General features: G+C 46.8%; 1 protein-coding gene across 4 annotated transcripts in view; it reads left to right on the top strand.

Moving 5' to 3' along the window:
- Positions 1–18,740, top strand: part of ULK1 (unc-51 like autophagy activating kinase 1) — a 96,905-nt gene that overhangs the window by 62,219 nt on the left and 15,946 nt on the right. For 3 of the 4 annotated variants that reach the window (XM_074973273.1, XM_074973272.1, XM_074973275.1), the window contains 7 exons: positions 2,966–3,054; positions 5,160–5,322; positions 6,590–6,650; positions 8,068–8,157; positions 12,848–12,973; positions 16,779–16,930; positions 18,259–18,342. In XM_074973273.1, coding sequence (XP_074829374.1) covers positions 2,966–3,054; positions 5,160–5,322; positions 6,590–6,650; positions 8,068–8,157; positions 12,848–12,973; positions 16,779–16,930; positions 18,259–18,342 — 765 coding nt within the window. The remainder of the gene's footprint in view (positions 1–2,965; positions 3,055–5,159; positions 5,323–6,589; positions 6,651–8,067; positions 8,158–12,847; positions 12,974–16,778; positions 16,931–18,258; positions 18,343–18,740) is intronic. The other variant, XM_074973274.1, reaches the window with a different exon arrangement.

Here is an 18,740-nt window from a genome sequence, read left to right as displayed (position 1 = left end):
TCTAACTACCTGCACACGATACAATAGCTACATTTCAAATATGGTATTTTCTGAAACTCAAAGGTTTAAAGGGGAATTTTTACTTAATTCATCTTTTGCTTCTGTACCTTGCAACCTCCAAAATACTGCCTCATCAGGAATTGATGCTGAGGCTTCAGAGGTTAAACATCAACAAAACAAGAGAGCTACAGAGGTTTACCAGATTCTATCCAGCTGGTTTATATGACAAGTGGATGCCAGATGGAGACTTTTTACACCACGTTTCAGCCCCAAATGACTTTTCAAGACAAAAGCCCCGGCAAAATAAAGTTTCTGCTGGAAATCATGGCACCCTGTTGGTTGCAACTGCTTTTGCGTTGGCCTCAGTCCTGCACTAAGAATCGTTCAGGGCTGCGCCTACTTGCTTCTCAGAGCAAAACTGCCCCTTTGGGCAGTGCTGTGTTTTGGATTCTGTTGGCATGAGCCTACTGATGTTGCTACCAGTTGGATGATAACTCCATTGTTGGGACAAGCTGGAGAAGATAATTATGAGAACTAATGCCTTTGTTACCATGATGTCTGGCAATTTTAGGATAATTCATGTTACTGTCTCTCTGTCCAGTTTCCAGGTGAAAACATCATGTTCCAAAAAGTTTATTCCTTTAAAATTTTAAATTGAAAGTGAATGCCTTGCGGGCAGAAAACAGGACTGAGTGCATTTCTTTCAAGCAGTTGTGTATTGCTGTCATTACCTGATTGTGCCTTTTTTGGGTAAAGGGGGAATCAGACATATAATTACAGTGGAATCTGACTAATTCACAGAGACTGAAAGCCCCTGCTGTAAATGACCAGATCTTGTGAGTTAGCCTTCTGATCCTGCAATGAAGTCAATGGGGGCCCAGGGAAGAAATAATAAAATAACAATCAAGGAGGCTGCATCCAAAGATGCATTTAGTTCATTTACTTTAGCAGCTGTCATTTAGTTTGAATTCAGCTACATAGTGGAAAAGTCTTTCTTCCTGCCCTTAGATTTATGGAACACCTTTCCAGTGCAAATAGACAAAAATAGAAGGAAAAGCTCCAAATTCAGCTGAGTTCCCAAATAGTAAAAATGATCGTCCAAGGGAAAAATAAACATTAAAGCAGATACAGCAGTCAGTGTACAGTACATGGTGCAGTTTATTTTGTAAAAACAATAAAATCTTGGTAGTGGGAGACCTCACTACAGTACTAGTCTGTGAGGCCTCTGCTAAGAGTTGAGGAGGGTTCCTAGTTTCTTTGTGCAGATTTGGCAGCTTGCAGTTGTTTGTACTTCCTGTCACAGTTTGCAGGCTAAAACTGGGGAGATTCTTTCAGGCTTCTTGTTTTCCAAGACATTGAGAAGGCGGTTGGGACTGACCTGCAAGCTGTCTACATGTAGGAATCCCAGTGATTTCAAAGAAGTGCTGCATGGAATTGGGCTCTCTACCTACATGTGAGTTCACCCAGACTTTCTGGTTTGTTCCTCAAGCATAGGGCGCGAGAGCCGGCCATGCTATTAGATATGGGAGCTGAAAATGCATTCTGGGTATTTGATATTTAACTGAGCACCCTGAGCCTCTGATCTTCCTTTCAGAATTCCCATTTTGGAGATACTTTTCTTTCTCGGCAGGGCAGCATGTTATAACAACATGACCTACTGAGATTGCAGTCAAACCCACCCTCGGTATAGGCATGGGAGTTACAGAAAAGGAAGCTTTCCTCCCACAGAGATGTCCTTGTCTATGGGCTTAACCCTTAGAACCCTGAGGATGAATAGACGACATCCTTGGGGTTCCAATACAAGGGACGGGAGACCCATCTCTCTCCTCTTCTCTGGCCCTTGTCAGTGATTCTGCTTTCTTTGTAGTATCCTCCCTTTATCTCTGGCTACTGGGGAAGCCTTCCTACCTTCTCTTGGGACACCTCTTTCAGTTCTTGCTCCCTCACTCTGATCCTCACTCCCAGGCTGTGATCATGGAGCCACTTCTTACTGGTATAAGCTGGGGCATGGGAAGTGTAAGGCAAGGTCCACAGGCAGGCCAGAATAAAAGGAGACCTGTATGATGGGAACAGTTTTAATTTCTCCCCTGTCAAGAGCCCAAAGGATCCCAGCTCTTCTTGCCAATAGACCATCTCTTCCCCTACCACCCATGCACACACACCATCACTGAACATTGCCCTAAGGGTTAAAGAAATGAAGGTATCTCCATGTAGTTACCTGGCTGTTAAAATAAACATAAGCCTTTCATTGTAATATTTTAACATTGTTCACCATGAAGCAGTTTTACATGGAGAAGAAAGCTTTCCTCTTCATAATTACCCTATCGGGATAGTCAATTATTTTTATCAAGGTCCAGATTTCTTAGTCAAGGTATAGTCAAGGTCCAGACTCCAGAGAAAATAATTTTAAAAAACCATAACAGTAATGATGATAATAAGTAAATAAAAAGATTTTGGGGTCCATTCAAAAGTGTCTGGTAGTACGGATTTGACCCACGGTCTGCCTGTTGACTACCCCTGCTCTATACCGTGTACATGGAGTAAGTATGCCCAATCCTGTGGGTTAATAAAACTAAGGCAAGGCTGTAATTTTCTGACAATGCAGGTGGGAGAGAAGAGAAGTGAAATGACTGTCTTCTGGATCCACGGAAACCATTAAAATACCAAAACATCTCCCAGGTTACTGGGAATGGTCTGCCTTAGAGCTGACCAGTAAGCACATTCACAGCTAAGGTGGCCATGTGTCCTGCAGGAATACCATAATAAAGATAACAGATGTCAAATGGCCGTGTGGGGGAGGCAAGTTTTTTCTCATTTAAACTGGACCAAATGTTGGTTTTCCCTCCATTAAATGGCACCAACTGGTATATGAGATAAACCTGATGGGAAAGAAGACTAGAAAAGCCTTTTTAATGATTGCATTGTTGGCTGGTCAGAACGTTTAACGATTTCTTTCTGTTCCCAGCTGCTTCTGTGCCAATGCCTTCTTATCCAAGCTCAGGCTCTGGTAGTTCCTCCAGCAGCTCTTCCACTTCCCACCTGGCCTCACCTCCCGTAAGTACAACCCGCAGATGTCTGGGGGGGTTTGTTAACATTCCTGATGGTGCCTTGGCTGCTGTCCCTTTCTGCTTCGCCGTCTCGTTGGATCATTTGAAATAGGTCCTTTGCTGTCACTGCCTGAAGTTGCTGAAGATTGTAATACCTTAGTAATTCAGTCTGTGCCTGTTGCAAGCTCCTGTGTAGTATGACGTGGGTTGGGGTCCTAAAGTGACTTTCTGTCTCCACAAGGAGTGCTTCAGTTTGTCTTTATCTATTATGCAAAGAGCCTGCAGTGAGCGAGGCTTGCATTAATGACACCAGCTGGTGTCAGTAGAGCTGTAAGACTCCTAAGAACCAGAACAAGTCATTAATTCAGCATCTAGCGCTGGCTGCCAGCTCTCTGCCCTCGAGCCAAGTTTGACAGCACAATCCACCTTCTTTTGCAAGGTGAACCTGCCCAGACGCACGTTCGCCAAAGCCGTCTGCTCAGGCCCAGACCTGCCACAGCCTGGTAGGCTTAGGAGAGTGGATCTGAACGGACGTCTGTCCCCCCTCATTACTTAACCACTAAAACTTTCCTCTGAAGGGCTGAATGTTAACCTGCCAGCAAAGTGACATCCCCCCAGCTCACGAGTGGATTTCAGAGACTGTCGGTGAAAGTTGCCTTTTGAACTTCTTTGTGCAGAGGAATATTGGTGTGATGGGGGTAGGGGAAGAGGGAAATGGTTATAAATTTTCTTGTTCCTCCTTTGCAAGATTGCTTTCCTATTAGGCATTTTGTTCTTCCTAATGTCCCTAGACCAGGGGCTCTGAATTTGCAGGTTACACGCCTCAAGCGGTGTCGTGAGGTTCTGAGGGGAAGAGAGTCTGGGGGTGGGTGGGGTGCGCATTCCTGGTATGGGAAAGGTTGGAACCCCTGCCCTAAGCTAACCCAGGAGCTCTGATGTTCAGGGTGATCTGGAAGAGGGGCTCTTTGCTCTCCATATCCTTTGGACTTCACCGAGTTGGGTCACTGGGGGCAAGAGTTTTGTTCATTTCTCTTCCTCCTGCAATTATCATCTCTCTTCTCTGGAGAGGAGGGGCTGGCCTAGGTCGTGAGAACTCTAGCACTCACGTCACACTTGGTTAGAGAACATTGTGGCCGTCTCTCCTGTCCCTGAGCATCAAGAACGCCTAGCCTGCTCTCCAGCTTGAGCAGCACATGAGTGGTACAAACTCCCTGTCAAGCCACTGAGTTAGCAGGAGGTTTCATATACTGACCTTGCTCTAGGGACCCAAGTGAAAGTTGCTTTAATTCAACCCCTTGGAGATCTCTCCCAGCCCCAAACAGCACTTGGTTGAGGAACGGCTAAGGCCTATATAGCAGACATGGTCGATACGCTTCCTGCCTAAGGGATGGCAGAAGGGATTCTTCTGAACCACTCACGTTTCCCCATTCCCATCCTTAAAGTGTCGATGTCGCGGCACTCGTCCCTTCTGGCTGAGGGGAGGGTATAATGCAGCACTCCCTGGAGCCTGTCCTGCCACTGAAAGGACCATTTGGTATTGACTGACCACTCTGAGCTGCTCTTGATTCCCACAAGCCCTGCTCCCCAGGCTTCACTCCCCACTTATTGCATCCCAGCCCCAGTGAAATATATTTGCACAGGTCAGTGCCTCGCTGATGACCCTACGTTCTGTAAACGTACCCAAAATCCAGCTACTGCCGTGGAGTGAGTGGATAGCAGCCGCGTGCCAGCAACAAAACTAACCCCCCCCTCACTTCCCATCTCTTCCTAGTTCTCCTTGTATTCCTTTTGCGGTGAGCTGGTGGTCTATCCATCAGGAAAGTCTAAGCAAAGAGTGGTGCCTACCTCGGAGAAACTATTCTTATCTGGGGTGCATTTGATATACCAGGGCCATGTTTTGGTGATCAAAAGAGGCACTGTTCTGACTTGGGTTTAGCTTTGAAAGATACAGTTCTTTTGCACTCAGTAAAGGAAGCATCTGTTTGTGGCGAGTTGGCAGCCCCCGTTTATCAGCAGAATTTTGGCTCTGGCTTTGCACAATTTAATTTAGAGAATCTAGCAGAATGATGCACTAGCTGTATTAAACTCCGTGTTTGTTTTCTTTGCTTCAAGCAGTCCATAGGAGAGATGCAGCAGCTGCGGGAGAAGGCTCTGGTGTCTCCTGCCCAGGATTCCCCTGGTTTTCTGCATGGGTCTAAGGACTCCGCTGAAAGCAGCAGCAAGAATTCCTCCTGTGACACTGACGACTTCGTTATGGTCCCAGCACAGTTCGCAAGTAAGGCACGCTGTTTGTAGTGTGTTTAGAGACCGTGCAGAAGTGAGGCTGTTTGTACACTGAAGACCGCTTCTGGAAAGCCAAAACACTGATAGATCTGTACGTTTTGACTGTAAAGTGGGAATGTTTTGGTTCCCCAGACTGAGGAAACATCTGGCACGGTGATTGCATTGTAGTACATTCTGTAACTAAATAGCTTCAAAGAAAGGATTTGAGAATAAGGAATCTTTCAGGACATGGATCTGAATTGAGCATGAAAACTGAAAACCCCAGTGGGGGAGAAGCAACGTAGGCTTACATAGATCATAGAATCTCAGGGTTGGAAGACACCTCAGGAGGTCATCTAGTCCAACCCCCTGCTCAAAGCAGGACCAATCCCCAATTTTTGCCCCAGATCGCTAAATGGCCCCCTCAAGGTTTGAACTCACAACCCTGGGTTTAGCGGGCCAATGCTCAAACCACTGAGCTATCCCTCCCCCCTGTATGTAGCAGTAAGTGTGTTCATATAAACACATGTACACAAAGAAGAGGACCCCCATTCAGCAATGCACCTAGGCATGTGCTTAAGTCGGTGCACTGAAGAACATTCTTACAGTTAAGCATGTGCTTATGGTGCTTTGCTGAACTGGGGATGAGGCCCTCCCTTCCTCATCTCTCTTGCAAACATTTGAACTTTCCTGTAGGCTTGGAGGGGAGAATGGGCTCTGCAGTGCGTGTCGGTGCATGTAATTAGAGTGTGAGAGAAGAACTCAGCATTGCTTTTACTCTCCCCAGTAACAGCAGTGGGAGCCGGGTACTAACGTCTGACACTGTTCACATTTCCAGCATTTTGAGCATTTGGCAGGGGTGAGCTCTTCTGTGTATCCAGCTGCCACCTCACGGGGTCAGATTGGAATCTTGCCACATGGGGCATAGATGTGTTTGAGCCTTACGTGCAAAACATGCCACTGCGTTTGCAAAGCAGCTAACGGCTTGCAACAAGGGACGCGTGTCTATGCTCCGCAACACCTCTGTCAAGTCTCTGCCCCTTTCCAAAAATACCTCCTTTCAAACCAAATCCGTCAAAGCCTGAGGCCGTGGGGATCAGAATGAAACCAGCTGCTGGCTGCACTGGTTCAGCGAAACAGAGATCTTAAAGGCTGCTTAGGATCCAAGTTCCCCCTGGTCTTGGAGAAGCAGGAGATTAAAATCAGTCACTCTGAACATATAAAAGCTTTTAAGGACATGACCCAAACCTAATCCATTTCTTCACTTCCTTGACACACAGGTGATCTAACTGCTGAGGCAGCAGGAGGGAAACCCGTCCAGGACAGCCTGATGTACAGCGAGTAAGAGCATTAGCCTGTTAAGAATTAGAATGGTTAGCCTCTGGCACGGACACTGCATTAAACGCTGCTGGGCTTGAGGGGATGGAGAAGGGATTTTGCTCACTTAACTCTATATGAGGCCCTCTCTTGGCTTCAGAGATGACTCTCTCAGTGACCTAGTTGCAACTTGCTTCCTGTTTGCACCATAGAGTCTCCTTAAGGTCCTGCCTATATAGCAGCCTGGAGATGTATTGTAATGGGCCCCCCAGACATGGGCTGTATTTTTAGCATAGAGAAACCTTTACAGTTTTCTTGGCCTTTGAGATGGGGAAATTTAGTGACTCGTAGAGAGAAAGCAGGGACACCGGGGAACTGCAATGCTCTCTGATTCCATTCCCAGCAGTATGCCAGCATTCACTGGAAGAGATTTGGGTTGGAGCCCAGCCCAGCTTGCTGGCTAGCCGCTTTTCCATCTGCCAGGCAAAGTTCCCAAGCCCTTTTCTCCTGCCCGTATGCAGAGCCTTGCTGCAGACTTGCGGTAGGACTAGACTCCATGATGAGGTCAGTAATAGGAAGAACCCCGACCCTTCCCTTCTGTACCCCTCTGCCAGGGAGCATTTTTTTCTAGAGAAACTGGGGAGGGAGGGAAAAGTCTTTGTCCTAAGAAAACTGTGGGTGACTTGTCCACAGTCCCTCAGCCTTGTCTTGAGGAGGGGGTGTTGTGTCCTATCCACTCTGCAGGCCTGGGAATCAGGAGACCTGTGTTGGCTTCTAGACTTTGCCACTGACTCACTGCATGACCGTGAGCAAGTCCCTTTACCTCCTGATGGCTCGGTTATATCAGCTGTAAAATGGTGGGGGGTTGGTAACCGTACACCTTTGCAAAGCCTTTTGAGATCCTTGTATGAAAGGAGCTGCACAAGGGATAAAGGCTGACAATTTATTACTAGACTGATGAATAATGCAGTGGGTTTGGAGCAGATGCTGCTGTTACTATCTTTCTATTATTGATTTAATCTAACCTCAGCCTACTCTCAGCCAAATTCACAGCCTTCCTGATAATTGAGTTGCCGTTTCATTGGGTTTCTTGGGACAGAGCTGAGGGACAAGGAAGAGTGGTTAAAACTAGCCTCCAATTCCTCTTTAAAAAAAAAAAAAAAAAAACCTCTGAGGACCTGATTCTCATTTACACTGAGGCCCTTTTAAACAGGGCAGAAATTACATGTACACCCACATTGAGGCCCCCTGGCAAGGGCAGAGGAGAGGAGAGGGGAATGGATTGCTTCCCACAGCGTGTGCCGGGGCGCAGTTAACGTACATTCCGACACATGTGAAAAGGACACGAAGCCTTGGGTGGCAAAGCTGGGGGGAGCAGTAAGGAGCGGGGAAGTGCTGTTGCCCCCTGGACTCTAACAGAACTCTCTCTCTCCCTTTCCAGGAGCTCTCTGGTGACTTCAGCCGGTGTGGAGAGCCAGGCAAGGACCCCATCCCCTTCGCCCCCTTACAGCACTTCTCCCAGCTCAGCAGGGTAAGAGGGAAGCTGGTGAGATTGTTCACCCCAAAAAAACAAGTTTTAGGCCTTGATCTAACTCCTGCTGAAATCGAGGCGTCTTTCCACCAATGTTAATTTGGGGGTGGGGTCAGAACCTCACGGTGAGGCTTGGCCTTGAGTCAAAGGGCAGCGGCTACAATAAAAAAAACTAACCAGAAAAACTCAGCAGCTTCAGGCTCAGCCCAGTCCTGGATGTGGAGCCTGAACTCCTCAAAGGCATTCCCTCCCCCCAAGAAAGGCAAGGGGAGAAGGAATCTGAGCTGGAGTTAACCCCCTGTGCTCTGGAGACCAGGGAGCACCCTCAGCCCCCATCCAGAACTTTACTAATCATACACAGACTTGAGACTGAGCTGAGTGCAACCCATTGGTGGAGTCCCCCTCTGTGCCCAGTCCACAGAGAATACGAGTGTTACAGCTAGAGAACCTGGCTCTTTAGCTCAAGCTGTAGCCACTCTCACTTTTAGCACTGCAGAGTCCTAGTTCAATCCCCAGTGTGCCAGCCGCGGTGGCGACCGTCACAGGAGCCCAAAGGCACTGCTTTGGCTGGGGCTTTTCCAGTACCACCATGTTTTTCGTAGGGCAGGTTATCCATAACGGGCTCCTCGCTTGCATCACGTGTCTGTGTAGCTTATTTGGGAGCGATTTTTGTTTGTCTTTGTGGAGCAGGAAAAAAAGAACATTGTATTTAACTAGGGGAAAGGACCTCGCTGCTCACTGCAGTGCTGGAACCCACCACAGATATAGCCGCCTTGCTGCGAAGAGGCTGCGAGATGGAGTTTGTCTTATCTTCTGAGGCCTCAACAGTACTGCAGCTGTGAGTGGCTGGCCTGGTGGGTAGGCGGCTGAATCTGTGGGAAGGTTGTCTCCCCATTTGGTCCTGCTGTCGAAGGAGGCGGTTGGGCCAGCTCAGACATTTTGAGTCTGTGTAAGACCCCAAGCAGCTCTCTGCTGCACACCTGAGATGGGTCAGTCCTGCTGCCAGATAGAGCTGTTCGGTTTGTAGTGATGAACTGCAGTGGGTGTTGGTATAACTGGCTCGGCTGACGGGAACAGCAGTGGTCAAGAACCTTCCTCCTTTTGGTCACAGGTTCAAATCTAGCTAGGCCAATGCTGACAACGGCCCATGTGAAATGAGTTTACAGTCCAGCTGGCCACACACCGAAATCCAGCTCCACCAGTGACTCTGCTTGTCTCTATTTGCTCGTAAAGATTGAATGCACATGGAGACTGATTTGATTGACTCCCACCCTTCAAGGTGGTCCATTGGCATAAGAAAGCTCGCACTGCCTCTGCTCTCTGAGTAACGGGGAGGACTTGCGTATCTTAACCTGTCGACCGGGCATCTCTTACGAGTGGGGAAATTTACCCTGAAAAAACTTAAAATGCTAAAGAAGTCCCAGCCTTGCGTTGTGAAAATGCTCCTCACCCAGAGAGAGCCCATAATTACGTGCCATTGCTTAAACCCATATAAACATAGGGAAGAAATACAGCTCAAAGCCTTGCTGACATGATCGGACTAATTGGCTGGCACGTACCACGGCTCAGAGTTTAACTGCATGAGGCTTCTCATGCCGTCACCTGCTAAGCTTTTTAACAGCTTGTTCTTTAACTGATTCGTGTACAGCCATGGGATCAGTGTTCATTAGAGGATTCGGGCTCGCCCTAAAGAGCGGTGGGTGGAAACGCACGGAAGGTCATTGCAAATGCTGGCTCGCTTTTCACCATGCCATCTCTCCACCAAATCAGGATGCCTGAGTCCTATTGGCATGGAAGGTGGAAAATCACTGCTAGTTACATGAGGGTCTAGCATGCCACTACCCCACTCCCACTCACTCATTCCCAGTAGCCTGTGTGGAACGGACCCCAAGCCCTGTGTCTACAGAGACCCCAAAGAGAAACTATCTACCCTTCCAGGAAGGGGAAGAGACCACTGTAATGTAGGACTGGAGCCACCACTCCACCCCAACAAAATGGAGCATGTGGGGACCTCAGCCACCCTCAGGGTGCTTCTGAGCCTGGTCCCAGCAAGGTGTCTTCACCGTACTCGAGCATGGGCTCTGCTGCCCTTTGGCTGCGTGATGTCGCTCATGCCTTCAGCGCTTCACTGCATGCCATTGGCAGCAGGAGGCAACACTGGCTTTTCACTCTCCCTTTGGCACCACTTCTTAGCAGGCTGGAGCTCTCCCTTTGTTTGTACCTCTTGTCCTGCAATCAGCATTTCACCTCCCTCTCCCGCCCCTCCCTGCAGCGCTGGAGGCAGCCCAAATGGGACAGATAGCAAAGGCTGTTTGAGATTGGCTGGTAGAGAAGTGTTTGCCTCCAGATGTCAGTGTGCTCTCTGGAACTACGCTCCTGAATGTTAACCAGAATGTCATCTGACCAGGATTAACCCATATTAACTGCTAGGCTTTTTTTCAACCACTTCCCCATTGAAGATGTCTCATAAAATTGTGTCTATGTACTACTTTTGCTGTGTCTCAAATTGATGGGTTTAATGCCACTCTCTCTGAGCACTTTTAGTTACAACTAATTAGCTGAACTCTCTTTCCTTCTTGATCTGTTGGGCTCTGAGAATTTCTGGACCGCTGTGGTTTGAAAGACCTCCAGATATTTCCAATGTCTAATACGTACTAGGTTCAGGTTTAGTTACCAGCTATTTGTTGTCTGGATCAATTGGTAAGTTCCCTGCATGTCATCTAAATTTGACCTCCTCGTTTACAGCATACATGCGGTATGGAAGGTTGGCCCGTAGTGGGACTTGATATACAGTAGCTCTTATATGAGGCCACTCTTTGACTCCGTAACTTCTCTTTTTTGAAAGATGCAGGCCTGGGTTAGAAGTTCAGTCAGTCAGGCAACCTGCAAGGTGAAGAGTCAATCCTTTATCCCTTAAAACTTCAGCTGTTGCCCCCACAGACGGCTTTACGTTAGCTCCCAGATATCTCAGCCAAATCACCGTTCAATTTATATCTTATTGCACCTGTGTATCCATCCGTATGATATGCCCTGTAAATTCCCCTTACCAAAGTGTCGCTGTTCTGCTGACAAACGCTTCGATAGCCTGGACCTTAAATCTACATCATCATTCCTGGTTTTTCCCCACTCCTTTTGCATGCACACGCACTAGCTTGTTGTTGTGGGGCTGAGCTTATGGGGCATTCCTAGCCTGATTATTCTGAGGTGCGAAGTCTTGATCCTGTAGTATGTATGTCTTGATCCTGTAGTTGCTGTTTCTGGAGCACTTGCGCTGACATCCCTGGGAGTTTGGAGAAAATATGAATATACAGAACAGAAGCTAGAACTGCATAGAATTAGCAAACGGTAGATGTTAAGGAGGAAAAGGGGAAAAGTGGGTCACTTCTATGTCTTCCTGTTGTGCGAGAGGGTCTTTTTCAGCCCACTGGTGCTGCTCCAGTGGTGAGTGACTTCTTCATGGGCTATGGACAATGTCCTGGAAATCTGCCAGTAAGCTACAGCATACAGGCATGGCCAAACATTGTCACCAGCAACTGCGGAGGCCTTTGCAAAAACGTGCTTTTGGTCTTTAACTTCTTTTGGCAGCTGTATAAGACAGCAGCGGTAGTCTCTTTCTTTACTTTACTTTTCTTGTTTCCTCTTCTGCTTGTGTGAAGCATTTCTGCTGTGGGTTATGTACCAGCAGAACTGTTGGCCGTGTAGCCTCTACAAGGTGAACCCAGATTTCCTAAGGGCGGTGATTTCTGTGTCCCAGATTGACCAAGAGAAGATTACAGGAACCTCCATCGCTGATAAGATCTTCCTATAGCCGTGCAACAGCTACCTATTTGGGGTTGGCTGCCGTGAGTGACACTGCCATGGCAATTAATCCTGGAATTCCCTGAAGACCTAAGGATTTGGGAAAGGATGTTAGGAAGCTACTTAGTTTAATCATACAGGGGTGCGTTTTCTTCGTTTTATGCAGTACAGTATGCAGGCAAAGAATAATGGAGAAAACTGCCAGCTGAAGGAGATAAGTATTGGAGCCTGAACTGAGTACCCTGTTCAGACTTAACTGGAGAGCAATCTGTAGTTTGCAGGATGAGTCTAAAACACTCAACTCCTCTTGACCTCAATGGGAATTCTGCACACACTGTATAGCGACTTTCCTCTCCAGTAGGTCGCCCGCCCCACACTTGGTTCACTTGCAGACGTGCTCATATTCCCAGGGTTGTGTGTCTGCCTTGGAATGCTGAGACTCGTGGAGATGCCATCTCTTTGGCGATGCTGCTGCATGAATCGCAAGTAGCTTTGGGCAACAAATGATTCTTGGCCAGTGTCCTTTGTGAGCAACCGTGGTTTAGCCTTTGTTCAGTGATGTGCTCCTTGGCTGTGGTTCTGAGGCTGCTGGAAAGTAGGCTGGATGCAGCTTGAAATAGCTGAGGTCTAGTTTTCCTGGCGGGTGTGGTGCATCATGTTTCTAACACAATCGGTGGGCGGGAATCGCCCTGAGGAGGGAGAGGTGAGTGGTTTTTGGAGGTGTGAGGTGGCCCTTCCTTTAATGGCTCTTCTAATACAAACTCGCAACCTGAGGAGAGGAGCGAGGTGGATGCTGCCCTGCAGACAGTCGCTTAAGCAACTTAATACATCAGATTGCGTCATTAAACACTCTCTCCTCACAAGAGTCTTTATTTCGCTTTGAATTCCACAGCCGGCAAGGCCAGTTTTCCAGCAGCAAGTACGAGCACTCTGTCCCCATCCCGGTCCCAACGCAAATCCACAACTACCGGCGGATCGAACAGAACCTACAGTCTCCCAATCAACACGCTTTGCCACAGTAAGTGCCAAGGTGCGGGCAGGAGGTAATGCCACCTCCTGCTACTTGCAGGAGCCTCCAGATCTGCACTGAATACATCATAAGAAGGTTTTACAGTGTGATCCATCTCCATCCCTGTGCACAATTTCCTGTACTGCGGGCCCTCTCCCTGGCAGTAGGTGGGCAGCCCAGCATGCCGTGTGCTAACATTGTTTGTGGCATTTTGACACCAGTAATAGAATCTATTTGTGACTGAGCGTTGTAAGGGGGGTGTGTGTGTGTGTGTGTGTGTGTGTAAGATTTTCAAAGGCACACTTAGTTACTTAGCTCCCCTCAAGTTTCAATAGGAGTTGGGCACCGTATGTCCCTTCCCCACTGTCAGATCAATCTCTCTGATGGAAAATCCAAGGGAAAATGGTCTTTTATTTGGCAAATGGCTAAAACTTAGACATTTTTGGTCAAACTACTGAAAATGATTGAAACTCATTTTTGTAAAAATCTGTTCACACGCTTAGTCACACCACAAAACGATGTGTCCTATGTGACACTTCCATGTCAATGTGATGATGCAACACAATTAGTGCATGAGCAATTCATGCCTGCGAGGTAGAGCGCACATTGGGGAACCAATCAGGATGAACCGGATATTAGTCTTGGACCATGGGAGTGATGCTTTGCATACTGCATAGATGGATCACACCTCTGAGGAGCACTTGACTTCTGTCTGTTGAGATTGCCACACACACGGTAGTCTTACAGACTTGTCCTGTGGCTTAACCATGGCACTCCCAGTTAAAAACGAATTGAAAGGAGAGGCATACGAGAAGCACGAGACCTTAAAGAAAGCCCACGTACCAAAGGTGGAATATGTTCAAATTATTGACAAGTTGCGGCGTGTAAGCAGCAAGCAAAGAACCAAGTCTCAGCAGAAGTATGACTTCTTGCCAAGGTGAGTTTCTTTTATGTTTACATTCATTAGGGTTAGCTTTCAGCGGGGGTTTGATATGCCTGTCAGACTGGTCTGCCGAGAGGCCTCAACCCGTTTTGCAAAGGCTGATAACACCTGAGATGTGATAGGTCAGTCTGACCTAACCGGGAGTCAGCAAACAGATCATGGTGTGCCAGTGCTATTTGAACAAATTCTTACATTCTGGCTAAACGCCTTTCTGCTCTTAGATGCCCCCTATTTCCTGGAGCCGAGCTCGCTGCAGCTGTTGGGAGTTAAGCATGAGAAAAGAATTGACTATCCCCCTTAATAATCCTTGCTGTCTGCAAAGTCAGGGATCTGGAAAATTTGCAGATATAGAGAGTGTACCTGTGATGTGGATACCAGGGACTGGAATTGCTGGTTCAGATTCACAAACTATAGCCTACCAATCGGATTAAAGTATTGTGTTAGGCTGCTTTATTTAGCATGGGTGCAATGATGAGACTAACATAATCTCTGCAATCTAAAGAAAACCCACTGTATCTTCTAAAAATTATCAGGCTCATGCAGAGCAGCATCCTTGTGTCCAGGAGCCTTGTGCTCAGTAAATTTGTTTCTTCCTCCATGCAGCAGGTGCAGTGCACATCCTCCAGGAACAGAGGGAAAACCTTATCAAGCATACTTAGAAGGACAGTGACCATAATGGCTGGTCTTCCTTATCAGTCATTTGACCAAATGTCTTAAAGTTTTAGACCCAAATTTGGCTCTCGGCTACTTGCTCACAGCTCCCACAGAAGTCAGGGAAAGTTGAATGCCAGGTATCTGGGGGGCAAACTTTGACCATGTTACCAAATGACCTAGGACCACGTGATGCAAACAGACTAAAAGTTTTATCAGTTAATGAGATAATTTGGCAGTGTGACTGGAAGGTATGTACCTAGTGGGTGGAGTTTGTTTGTGTCCAGATGTGACATGTGGTAGTGATAGCCACGTGGTAATTTGCATTTATCTATGGCCACCTCACCTGTTCTCTGCTTGCTAATTCCATCTCTCTCACAGGAATGCTTCTAATGTTCCATGTCTCCACGCAGTTTCAAGCCGCTGTCATCTTTAAACTCTTATCTTTTTATGGTCCAAAGATGGACTAGCCCCTTTAAAGTTATGCTGAAGCAAGTTCAGGGCAGACGGCGTTCAGTCTTGAATCAATGATATTATTGAGATCTGATACCTAGTAAACCATATGGAGTACAAACGCTTTCTGGATCCCATTGAAAGATCTAAAAATCTTTTCTCTGTGCTAGGCTTCTCTTTCATGTTTGTGTGCAATAAATAATTTTTTTTGGGGGGGGAGGGTGTAATCCATAATTTTATTTCAAGGCCAAGTCAGTTGGAAGATACCAGAGCTATAAATTTGGAACATCTTCACTTACAGAAAAGCTTTTTTAGAGTATTTTTATATGCAGTATGACATTCAGGAAAGTACCAGTAAATATTTTAAATCTTGTTCCACTTAAGGCATTGTTCCTGTAAAGCGGGTGGCATAATGAAACATATAATGGTGTTTCTTAAAGAATGTAATGGCATTTATTTGATATGAGCTCTTGGCTTCATCATTCACGAGTAAAGTGTATATTCACACCAGTAGAATCTTTATGCCATCAGATTACATATGCCTCCATACCTGCACCTTAATCTTACAAAGGAGAGAAAGTATAGTGCGTATTCATGACGGTATGATGCATTGAGTTGAGTAGTTCTTTCAAATCACTCACCGATCCCTTTCCAAAAAAGCCACCTGTGGCTTGCGACCACCACGTATTTTTGGAAATGATTGATTGAAAATGATTTTTTTTTTTTTTTTTTTTGCAAGAGCTGACTGAGAGTGAAAATAGGGATTCCATGTGAGAAAAGGGTTTTTTTGGTTATTCGGGGAGTCTGAGTGCCATGTCCAATGGCTGCAGAAGGGAATCTTGGTGAAGGAGGTTACCCTGGTAAAAAGACATTCTGTTCTTTGACGTGCGCGTGTGTGTAATTATTTTTTCCTGTAAAGAAAAAATAGAGTGAGATACCACAACCAGTATTCCTGTCTCTTTAAAGGATCAAGGTTTTGATGGATCCACTGTACTCTGTTTCCCCTTCTATTTGTTTGCAGGATCTGGGGAATACTTTAGGAGGATAGATAAGTGTAATTTTTACTCCTTAAGGCTGAGGTTTTTCAAGGGAGCTTAAGGGAGTTAGTAGCTCGGACTCTCTCGAAAATCTGAGCCTAAAAAAATTCCTGTGTAGCACTCAGTCATATTGGCCACACACCACTCTGTGTTGCTTTGTACCCATTCCTGACATGACTCAAAGCTCTCTGAGGCAGTAACTCATTTGGCACAGCTCACCTATTGTACAATGCTACGCGTGCCTATGAAGCTATCTAATTAAAAGTCTGCTCTAACCAGCAGCCCAACATTGATAGGCAACAACTAGGATAACTAATCACTGAACGTTTTTGATGGTTATTAAAACAAACTGGTAACATGAAAGGTCTGAGTCTCTTGCTTCCAAGAGGGTGCTGTAAATATATATGTGTGTGTGTGTGTGTGTGTGTGTGTGTGAGAGAGAGAGAGAGACTAAAAACGATGAGAACCTCCTGATTTCCCTTTTATAGCTAAGCTAATTGTATTCTTTTTTTCAGCTTACATTGTAAGCTCCTTGTTCTGTGTTTGTATGGCACATAGCACAATGGGGCCTGGTCCTCGGTACTACTGCAATACAAATAATAAACAATTAATGAAGATTTGGCTTGGTGGAAAGTAGCCGGGTGAGCTCAAATGTCTGGTGATGTTGTTTTCCTTGCCCCTCTTTAGTGGCATCTTGAATAACCTGTGCATTATTGCTGTTTCCAATAAGGTCTGGCACAGTCCGAAGATCAAGCAGTACAAGCCCTCTTGGGTTTGCTAAAATCGGTGCTTCCCCTCCTTTCTCTGGAGAGCATGGAGCTGTGCCATCCCCCAGACGGTTCTCCTTCGGCGGTGCTAAGCCTTACACACCATCCCCGCAAGGTAAGGTGCCAGGCAAGTAAGGGCACCCCATTTCACTAGAAAAAAGGAAGATGGCCTAATGGTTACAGTTCGGGTTGGGATTGCTGGGTTGTATCCCTGGTCCTGGCGCTGATTTGCCTGATAAGTGTGTGTACCTCAATTTTCCCATCTGTAATACGCGGATAATAATACCCATCTGCTGCATGAGACATGAGGTTTGCTTAGTGCTTGGGGAAACACCTTGCAGTCCTCTGGTGAAAGGCTCCATGCAAATCAGAATGTTCATGTTACATTTGAAAGCAAGGCAAACGAGTTCAGAATGAAAGGCTTCAGCTGCTTCCTTGGGCCCTGCCCATCAGCCTTTCCCATGGTGAAGTAACCAGTGGATCTTCGCTCAGGGCCTGCTGTTGAAAGGAACCGATGTTCAGCTGCTGCACTGAGCCCTTGTTTGGTCTGTTGTCCTGCAGCAGCCTTGTCCCAAACGAGGGGCAAGGGCAGAGAAACACAAGAAAGAAGGGCCAGATTTTCAAAAGAACTCATCAGCACCCAGCAGCTCCCATTGCTGTCTGGGGAGGGCGAGGGTGGATTCCCCCTTGTTCTCAAAGGGACCTGCTGGCTTTTGAGCTCTTCAGAAAATCTGGCCCCAGTTGTGTGTCTTGGGAATCCAGAATCTTTTCCAGTGCTGATTTCAGTTGAAATGAATTTTACCTCAGAGAGTTGGGTCCACATCCCAATCATTATACATTCAGTCTTATCAGGGTTTGGTGTCGTTACTGATTAACAGGGGGTGACATTCTGGTCTCACTCAAATCAATGGCAAAACTCTTGCTGACTTCAGTGGGGCCAGTATTTTGGCAAGATCAGTGGAATCCCCCGGGGTAGCCTTCTCGGTATCGGACAATCTGACCCAGACGCCCCAGGGCAATTCAAGGGCAGGGCATTTGGGGATAAGATTAGCCCTGTTCTGCATGTGTTGTGATACGGAGAACTAGGTAAAGGGACAGACTTGGATTTTACTAGATCCTTTACATCTCTGAAGTCTCCAATCCCATGTTTACAGGACTCATATAGGTGGGGAGCCAATGTTTTTCCTATTTGATTTCTCTAATTAGACCCCAGTCTGTTATGAAGAGCTTCTGATCAGGCTTCCTAAAGCTCTCAAACTCCTTTCTCTGGAGCTTTTCAGTCCTTTATTCCTACACTGAGGGAGGAGAAGGGGAGAGGTAGCTGTCTAAGTGCTTCTTGCGCTCAGATGGGTCTGCGGTGAAACTTATTTATCTAAAGTGGTTGTGGCATCGTCTGGGAAAACCTAATACTGTATAAACCTTTTGATTGTGTCTCCCTTAAAGTTGGAACAATTCCAGAGCAGCCCAGCCAGACTGTTTTCTTCTCCCCACCTGGAGCAGAAATGAGAAGCAGGATCCCCATGCCTGGTATGTCCATATTGTGTTTATCTTCCTCTTCTCTTTCTGCCTGCCTCACATGAATAAGGGGCTGGACACATCAGAAATTTGCTCTCCAAAGGGCCTTGGGTACAGTATTGTCCTTCTCTGATGCTTGGCTCAGACAGGAAATGCTTTGTGATGAGAAGAGAATCCTTACCCATTGGCTCCTCCCCTGCCGCTTCCCAGCTGTCCTTATACCACAGGGCCATGAAATTAACATGTTTTAATGGTGCTTGTGGATTGCACATGATAGAAACTCTGGCTTGTGTCTTGGAAGTTACTGGTTTGTGCGGTGTGGAATCCCAGTGGAAGTCCTGATTCCTCCTCCTCCTCCTCCTCCTCCCTACCCCCATGTTCTCCTAAGCCCTCCTTGCTAATTGCTGGGC

The sequence above is a fragment of the Natator depressus genome, chromosome 15, assembly GCF_965152275.1.
Source record: "Natator depressus isolate rNatDep1 chromosome 15, rNatDep2.hap1, whole genome shotgun sequence".
NCBI lineage: Eukaryota > Metazoa > Chordata > Testudines > Cheloniidae > Natator > Natator depressus.
This window is presented reverse-complemented; position numbering and strand designations above follow the sequence as displayed.